The sequence below is a fragment of the Oryzias melastigma genome, unplaced genomic scaffold (assembly GCF_002922805.2).
Source record: "Oryzias melastigma strain HK-1 unplaced genomic scaffold, ASM292280v2 sc00348, whole genome shotgun sequence".
Taxonomy (NCBI): domain Eukaryota; kingdom Metazoa; phylum Chordata; class Actinopteri; order Beloniformes; family Adrianichthyidae; genus Oryzias; species Oryzias melastigma.
In genome coordinates, this window is record NW_023416946.1 from 104,353 (window position 1) to 113,971 (window position 9,619).

General features: G+C 34.8%; 1 protein-coding gene across 1 annotated transcript; it reads left to right on the forward strand.

The window, feature by feature from the left end:
- Nucleotides 1-5,403: 5,403 nt before the first annotated feature.
- On the forward strand, nt 5,404-8,594 carry LOC112141070 (interferon alpha-inducible protein 27-like protein 2A; the record flags this gene model as incomplete). Its single annotated transcript, XM_024264111.2, is given in 3 exon segments — nt 5,404-5,433; nt 5,549-5,710; nt 7,930-8,594. Coding segments are annotated over 3 exon segments (311 nt in total), but the record flags the coding sequence as incomplete, so codon positions are not given.
- Between the last annotated feature and the right edge of the window lie 1,025 nt (nt 8,595-9,619).

Consider the following 9,619-nt stretch of genomic DNA (forward strand, 5'->3'; position numbering starts at 1 on the left):
TTAAATCAGTTCTAAATTCAGTTATTGCACAGACACAATCTGGATCCATACAAAACAGACACATCTCCAACAATATTCGTCTTGTTCTTGACATTCTAGATTACTCACACGTGGTTTCTGATGATAGTTTTATACTCTTTTTAGACTTTGACAAAACCATTGACTCTGTTAATCACAACCTTTGCTGATTATATCACTCAACGTCAATTCAAGGCATCTCAGTTTTTGATAAAGCAATTCTACTAGTCAGCTAGCTGACGATACTACTCTATTCCTAAGAGACAGTAGTCAAATGTCTTGTACTCTAAACCTTATCCAGTCTTTCTCTCGTGTCTCAGGTCTTCACCTCAATCTTAACACACATGAACTTCTTTGAGTCAGAGATTGTGTTTTATAGTCAATGTGTAACATTCCAATAAAATAAACTGTATCATACCTAGGTATTATAATATCCAAAATAATCTAGAAAGTTGCTCTTTCAACTTTGCTCCCCACTGTTGGAAAATCCTGTTTTAATTTTGCCTGGAAAAATAACAAAATCATACGTGCTCTTTATCAACAAAATGTGCTGTCTTCTATTGGAGAAAGTTGATCTCTGACTTACCATGGAATAATGTTTAGACACTGCATCAGAAATGATTAATCAATAACAAGATGAGAGATGTTTCTTACAAACTTCTACCTAGAATCCACCCCACTAATCAATACATGTTAAGATATAATAAAACAATTGATGTCAACTTCACACTCTGTAAAGAACACCCAGAAACAATTAGTCACCTATTCTGGAACTGTCAAATCACCAAAGATTTAGGAAAGACCGTACACCATTTAGAAACTGCAATATTGACTTTCTATTTGGCCTACACGAAAAGAACACTCCATTCCAAGTAAAATGAACAATTAATCTGTTAATTATGTTTGCTAAGTTTCATTTTCACAAATCAAAATTTTCTTTATCACAACTTTTTTCTCTGTGCTAATAAATTAGAATCTTATTTACTTACCATATCTACAATTGTAAACAGAAAAGCAATACGTATTTATAAAAGTTGTCTGTCTTTAAATATATTTAACGTGTCTTAAATAACTGTTTTGTAATGCATGCTATGACATTTTTACTATGTAGTGTTTGTTTTGTAATGTATATGCCATTCTCAATGTTCTACCTGTTCTACATCATTGTTCTGTATGTTTTGGATAATATATATATAAAAAAAGTTAAGCCACGTTTCGTTTGAGTGGTCTGGTGCGGTCTAGTAGAGTAGTAAGTACAGACCTTTCATATACATATATTACTGGATTGGCTCTAGTCTATTCGCTGCTATAGACAGCGACGTGCGCGCGCAGGCTAGCTCCCTCATTTTTTAACCGATCTTCACAAAACATGGCTCAAATTAAAGCTTAGAAAATTATTGATCTTGTAGTATATTTAAATATTGATTATCTATTAAGATTTATCTTTAAATAGCGCAGGAATTGTGGCTTCTAATTATCCGTGATTTTTTATTTTGCCTCTGTGCTAAAATCCGTATAATAGAGCTTGTAAATGATTGTCACCCAAGACCAGAAAGGAGGGAGATCGATGAAGTTTAATTGCATGAATGACTGACAAAGTTTAGTCCTCTCCCTATTAAAAACATCTCAAAATGCTAAAGTAATAATAATAAAAACACCCTTTACCACATTTTCAAATGAAACTAAAACTTTTACTATTTTTTGATTACATACATGGTAAATAAATCTCAATTGCTTCAGAATTTACCTTCAAATAGACGATTTCATAGTACTTTGAGAAAAAGGCTCCAGCTAGCATCTTTAACTGATACAAAAACATTTTTAAACTTGGATGATAACATCAAATACATCTGAAACTGTTAAGATTCAAAACACAGAGATAACAGCAGTAAATGGTGTGGCAGGTTAAAGTTTACATCCACAGCTCCTTCACTAACATCCGCGGCATTTATGCCACTGAGCAGAAAGCTAGCATTAGCGCTATATTTTCTTGTCTGGCTTTCTCCGGTCCGTACGACCAAGAAAGAAGCTCAACAGTGATGCCACGGATTAAGAAAATTATGTGTGAACTCACAATTCTTACCAAAAAAAAGTGCGACCGACAAACAGATTTAGGCTCTTAAAGTAGCTAGCCACGAGCTAGCAAAACAATGCAGCAACGTGCATCTTGACCGAACATTTAACGTGTTTCCAACATGAATTACCATCAGTTTTTGTGCAGGTTGAACGTAAATACGTGCGATTAACACCCGCCATGTTTAAAAACATGAAACATCAATAAAACATACATTGAAGAATCAAACTAGCATGCTACTCGCGAGTTGCTAGCACCCACTTTAGCACACAGTTCACGGCTCCCAGTCTGATTTCTCTCTATTAAAATGCGATTCCTGTCCTGTGATGATTCCTCTCCATCGAATTATTTTGTTGTCAAGGTTTTTTAATGTCGACTGTAAAACTCTGCGTCTCCTTTTGTGCTTCTTTTCGTACTTTTTCGGACCTCCGCCATTCATTACTCGAGAAGACTCGATGCAGTGATGGCGCATGTCTGTCACGCCGTATGTCACGTGATTCCCAATCCAGTAATATATATCAATGGTGCTTCTGCTGTCCACTTCATGACGTCATCCCAGACAAAATCCATGCGTCTGCATTTCTCCCACGAAAATAATCCAAACTTCTTCAAAGATGGATGCACATATGATAGATCTGCCTTTAGTAGGCCTGTCCACCGCTGAACTCCTTCACAACACAAACACACGCGGCTTCTACACGGCTGTGCTGGACCGGGTGTTGGGGTGGGGGGTGTCTTAAGGGATTGCTCTTAAATGCATGAACGGATCAAAATGCTGCTTTGGGGTTCTTTATAGTGAGGAATGAACAGTGAAATGCATTTAAAACCTCAAAAAGTCGAATTTTCATGGTAGGGCCCCTTTAAAATAAGCACAACACGTGTGTTTTTGTCAAACAAGCAAGAAAGGAGACATGTTTTTCTCATTTTGGTCAGATTTGGAAGCATTTATCATCACAAACTTGAAAGGAAACAGACGTTATATTGTATGTTTTACTACATGGTTTGTCCAAAAATGTAATTTTTATTATTTAAAGATAATGTAAACCTCTGGAATTAACATGGTGATGTTTTTATGTGCAATAATTATATTTTATTTTGTTTTATTTCATTTTATTTATGTATTTTTAGTGTTTTGTTAATGTCATATATACATTAACAGATCAAACAGGCAAAAAGTGCCATCATATTTTTATGCAATATAATGTTAATAAACCCTTTCAACAATAAAATATAAAGTAAAAACATTTTATAACAATGAAATGAAAAAAACAAAGCATTCAATTATAGAACAACAAACCCTTAAACTTCAAATTATTCCAAGTCTTGTTGGTCTAAGTTCATCTTTTATGGTTATAGGGACTGCATAATTTTAGTTTCTTTTTCTTCTTTTCATCTATTTTATGTTTATTAAATAATTTAAATACCTAGAATGTAAATTTTGTTTGTTTGATGTTCGAGTTACACAGTTTTTGTGGTGTTTTCTTGACCTTTTACCTTATGTTTAGTGATTAATAAAGTTTTTAAAAGAAAAAAAGTTAATTTGGCTTTTTTCTTCAAAGCAACAATAAAATACAACCCTCTGTTTATATGACTATGCCACTATATTTTCTAATAAACTTATTCATCTTACTTGTTAAATTTTACATTCATAAATGCAATTGTTTTAAACAAAATTCCATTTTTTTTTATATCTGGTGGTTGTATTGAATACATTAATTTTTGGAATAAATAAAAAGCTGTAGAAGGTCATGAAATTTCTTCTCACCGTAAAATGATGTTTTATAAAAATAGATGGGTAGATTGGGTAGAATAAAGTTGGATAAGGAGGCAAACATGAGGCGGCGTTTGCTTTTCTTTCTTAGTCAAATCATCACTTCATGATAAATGCAGGATTTGGGGATAATTACATTAACAGTTTCGATTGCTCAAACTTTGGGTTTTACAGCCCTATCTCCTCCCAAAGCAGCGCACTTTTACTCCAGAGGTTTTTCTTTATTATTTTTGAATGTATAACCCAGGAGAGTGGAACTCATTTTGGTTCAGGGGCCGCATTCATCTCGTCTGATCTCTAGTGGGCCGGACCAGAAACATAATAGCAAAACAATCTATGGTCAACTTCTTATCTGTTGATTTGTTATTGTTTTGTTTTTTTCTCAGTTGAAAAAAATGCTGCAAACAACCTAGTAGCCTTATCCCTCATTTATTCACAGGATGGATTTCAAATGAAATGGATTTCACTTTTTATTTTTAATTGATGATTTAATTTAAACACAGTGAATATTTTACATCTGACATTGGGGCAGTCCTGATAGTAAACTCAAGAGGGGACTATAAGAAAAAATAAAAACCCTGCCGGAAATAGAAATGTGCAAATGAGTGAAAAATTTGAACTAAATTAAACTTTTGTGAACATAAGAATTTGGCGTTAACCTCCCTCTCTCTCTTGAAACTCGGCATCGTTTGGCCTTCACTAGCCTGTCAATATCAGGATTGAAATGCTGAGTAACAAACAATCTCACAATGTCACTGTCAGTGTGCAAAATACAAAGAAATGTCCAAAAATCTTTTCCTGCGTTGGTTGCTTCTCCTTTACTCCCCCTGGTGGCAGAATTACGCATTGCGGCCATTTCTTTACAGAACCATAACTCTCCACAGGAATGGGCTAGAAACTTGATTTTTTTAACATCCTTATACTTTTTTCTCTTCATGACTTCAACTTTGAAGTTTAAAAAAACTAATTTGGTTCACAACTCCACACCTGGACTATTTACTTCCTCTCCTATCTCCTCAAACAGATCAGTGTAGTTTTACTGCATAAGTAGATTTTGATTTATTAGCTAGTAAAAATGGCGTTTTCAAATATAATATGCAGTTAATGGTGCATAATTTCTTGGATACTCTAATATATTTTTGTTCTAGTATCCTCACACAGATTTGTGTACTTTTACTGTGTACTTTATAAATTGTTAGTTATGAAATATGACATTTTTTATGCTATATTTAATGTCTGACTTAGAGGTTGGATGTATTTCATAGTTTAACAAGGAATTTATGTCATTTTTAGGAAGATCATTGATCAGTTAGTGTTGATTGTTTTTTGTTTTTTTTCGGTTTATGTTTCCAACAAACTAATCATTGATCTCCAAATAAGGAAAAGTGGAGAAAGCTGTTGTGGTTGTTTCATGTTGATTGTTATTAAGTTGTTTTCTTGAGAGCTTTGGCAGGCATTTTGTGTATTAGTTTATTTATTTTATGTCTTAAAGTTTTTGTTTGGGTGGTGACTTAATGATTGCTACTGTGTTTTATTTTAGGAAAAGTTGTTGCTGTAGCAGCCGGAGCTGGTAAGATTTTCAGAGACATTTGAACTTATTTGATCAAGTTTTTCTAAAGGGTCAAAAGCCCCACCAATTAATGGCAATCCCAGATGAATATACCACACATTTCTCTCATGTGCAGTGGGGGCCGTTGCATTGGCGCCTGTTGCCCTGGGCGCCATCGGTTTCACCTCAGGAGGAATTGCAGCTGGCTCCTTCGCCGCAGGGATGATGTCTTCTGCTGCCGCTGCTAACGGAGGAGGAGTGGCAGCAGGAAGCTTAGTGGCTGCTCTGCAATCTGCAGGTACCAGTAGTACATGGATTTTCTGCTCTATTACAAGGCACCGTCAATCAATCATCTGTTTTTGAATTTAGGGATGGAAGTGTTTTCCCAGCCATGATTCAAAGTATTATGCATTCCTCAACTGACAATTCAATTTGAAATTTCATCATGCAATTTGAAAATTCATTTTACAATTTAGAATTCAGTATGAAAATAACAATTCAATATGAGAACTTTAAAAATAGAATATTCAATCAAAATAAGATCAATTGCTTTTTAAATTGTCATGGGTTGGATAAATAAAGCAGGATAAAATATCAAAATCGTCCTAAAACTGGTGTTTTCTAAATAGTATAATAAACGTGAATCCACCGTGTGTGTAACTTTATTATCTGCGTGTGTGAAACATTCTGTCGCTGCATGTTAGACACAGAGCAGCTTCTGCTACATGAGATGGACTCTTAATAAATCCATATTTGGATGAAGACTCCCGGTTTTGTCTGTAGACAGCAGGTTTATTGTTCTCTGATGTAGAATTGTAGAATGCTCTTATTCGGTTTCCTCACCGGCTCTTTTTATCCCAATAGAAACTTAGAAAATATGTTTCATTGCTTTTGTATTTGTTAGCTTTGTGCTAACAAATTAGAAAAAAAAACAGTCACAATCACAAACACAGAAGCTAATTCATTAGCAGATAACACATTCTCTTCATCTTCTTTTTTTGCAAACTTTATTGCACATTTTTTTAATTCACAGTTATTAACAATTAATCATGCAATTAAAGTAATATTTCAATACAAACAAAAACAAAGAATAGAAATAAGCCATGGGATTTTCAGATACTATTAATGTACAAATTAAACTCAGACAATAGTACAATGAAACCAGAGAATTTTGCAAAAATGAGCAAGAGATTTATTAAGAACAGACCAGAATCCTTTTGCATTTTCTTTGATTTGTGACCCAACAAGACAATGAAAAGGCTTTACACTGGGAGGCGCTGTTTTACAATCTATTTTGAATTCTGACAAAAAAAAGCATTGACATTTTAAAATGCAATAGATTTTAAGTTACTTTAAAATGCATTTTAAAATAAACCATGTATTGAAATGTAATTTTATATGATAGTAAATGACTAAATGAATTTTAAAAATGAATGATCAAATTGCAATGGAATTGTAAAATGCATAGCCATTTGAAAAGTAACATCAAAAGCCCATTAAAATGCAATAGAGTTTTTTATTGAAAATTTATTTTTTTAAATTGTCATATTGAATTGTAATTTTGCATATTGAATTCTTCATTCCAAAATGAATTTTCATATTGCAAGTCTGGATTACATATTAAATCGTCAATTGAAAATTGCATAATATTTGGAATTATGGCTAAAAAAAACTTTCATATTTAAGTCATATATATATATATATATATATATATATGGTGCACCGCACTATAAGGTGCATTAAACAAGACAAAAGAGTCAGAGATAAGTCTGTCGGTCAGAGTTTGTTAGCTGTAATTCTAGAACTAACATGCTACATGTTAGCCACATTAAAAGCATTAGCCATGTTAATGTATTCTCAAACCTGTAACCTTGTTTCCAACATGTAAAGAAACAGACTAATAGCGGTAAAACAAATGTTACTCTGACTATGCTAACTCCCAACCTTGTTGGTAACACATTAAAAACACACGTATGACACGCTACACATTAGCCTCGTTAGCATATTCACAATAACATTTGGACATAGCCCCACCTACCTCTCAAATCACTTTGACACCAGTATGCACAACCATAATTAATGCATAAAAGCACTTTGGATTAAAAGGCCAATTTTTAAAGGAAAAAAACCGCTTTTAAGTGCGCCTTATATTTGGATGCAAAGTATTGTTCATGAATGAGTTGCTCAAGAGCATTAATAAGAGTAATGTCTGCAAAAATGATGTCAGCTGCATGTACAACGCTTGTCACTTTAGTCACCAACACACTAAACACTGTGTAGAGCTTTTACAGACAGTCTGTGGTTCACATCAGGACAACAGTACAGTTACCTCCATATCTGCTCACTGCTGGTTTCCTGGATCAGGTGTGTTCATCCAAAATCAGAAAAAAACCCACGTCAGCTACTAAGCAGCAATCAGTGCAGAATGACAGGAGACCAGGCAGGGTTTGATTGTTACCACTAAGGTTTCTGCAGTAGTGTTTAGCAGGACCATGAATGTTTCTTCATGTTTTGTAGGTGCTGCTGGTCTGTCGACCTCTGCCAGTGCAGGTGTGGCCGCTGTCGGAGGAACTGTCGGGGCCGGTGTGACCTCTGCAGTGGGATGGCTGCGCAGCTGTTTCAGTGATCAAAAATGAGCTTTTTTTGACACTCATCTGCATTTGGTCTGACACAAAGTTCTGTCTTCTCTGAAATTTTGGGGGTTTGTGTGTCTTTCAATCAACTCACTTTTGACAATCCAGTAATATATGTTGTTCATGTACATTTGCACTGTTTTTCTCACTAAAAACTCTAAAAATAACATCTCCATTTTGTGTTTTTTTAAATTGGTCTAACACTATTATGAAATAACATCAATTGTAAAATGATGATTTGGATTGATATTGACAATTCAATGTCTTCTGGAAAAAGAGGCAAATACACGCATTTGTAGGACATTCTCTGACCCTTTCATAGTCAAAATTAGCAGAAAAGTCCAGGAGGACATTTTGAGGCTTAGGCCTTAAAGGTGATTGTCAAACAGCCATTTAGAGACACTTTTGTGTCAACAAAGCTGCTTGTTATTTCTAATAAATGTCATAACTTCCTTCTTGGCATGGATTCTTGTCTTCAGTTTTTTTTTTCCTCTTGAATCCTTTGTTCCAATTAAAGTAGGAAATTATGAGCAAAATCTAATACAAGGAAGCTTTTACATATTATAAACTTGAATTATCTAAAGTGGCTGGGGAATTTTGAAAGATACAAGAAATATTCATAATGAAAACTGAATTGCTAGGCTGAACTACTTTTTATCCTTGTAACTCTGAAGAACTTGTCATTTAAAAAAGCATGAAAATGACATCTACAGTTTCAGGTCAATGAATGTAACAAGATAAATAAGAAATGTAAACAGAAAATGTGCTGAAACTGACCCAGTTTTAAAGATGCAATAAAGAAACAAAAATATTCTAAATGTAGAAAATGATCATCCTTGGAATAAAGTTGGAGGCTGACTCCACCCACAGCTGAAATGTGAAAATCCAGTCAGAGGGGTGGGGCTGAGGGCAGGACTGTTTTCATTACTGGAGCTGCTGATCATTCATTTCATTCATTTTCCTGACCGCTTCGTCCCTTTTTGGGGTCACAGGGGTGCCTGAGCCTAACCCGGCTGCTAACCTATGAGGCATGTTTTTGGAGGAAGCCGGAGACCCCGGTGAAAACCCACGCATGCACGGGGAGAACATACAAACTCCACACAGAAAGGTCCCAAATCCCCCAGCCAGGATTCAAACCGGGGCCTTCTCGCTGAGAGGCAAGAGTGCTAACCACTGGCCCACCGTGCAGCCCACTGCGCTGAAAATGGCATAAGATTTCTGAAACTTTCATTGTTGGACCAATCACAAAATTCAACTGTAATACCTCAATTCAACCTTTAGGGCGCAGCACATAGACGGCTTTTGACTATATTTTCATGAATCAAACAAGTTTATTTTAATTTGTCAAAAATTTAGCAATGACCAACAGACAAAACTTTTAAAGACCCATTTATAGAGGTCAACAGCCCAAAACAGCTGATTTAGAGTTTGGTACCCTTTAATAATGGAATTAAGTTGCATAAAGTCAATCATCAATTAAGGTTGCATAAAGAAATATGTTTGGAGGAAACCATTTATCAGACATCTACAATTGTAGATATTGTATGGTGAGAGGAAGGGCTTTGACTTTAATA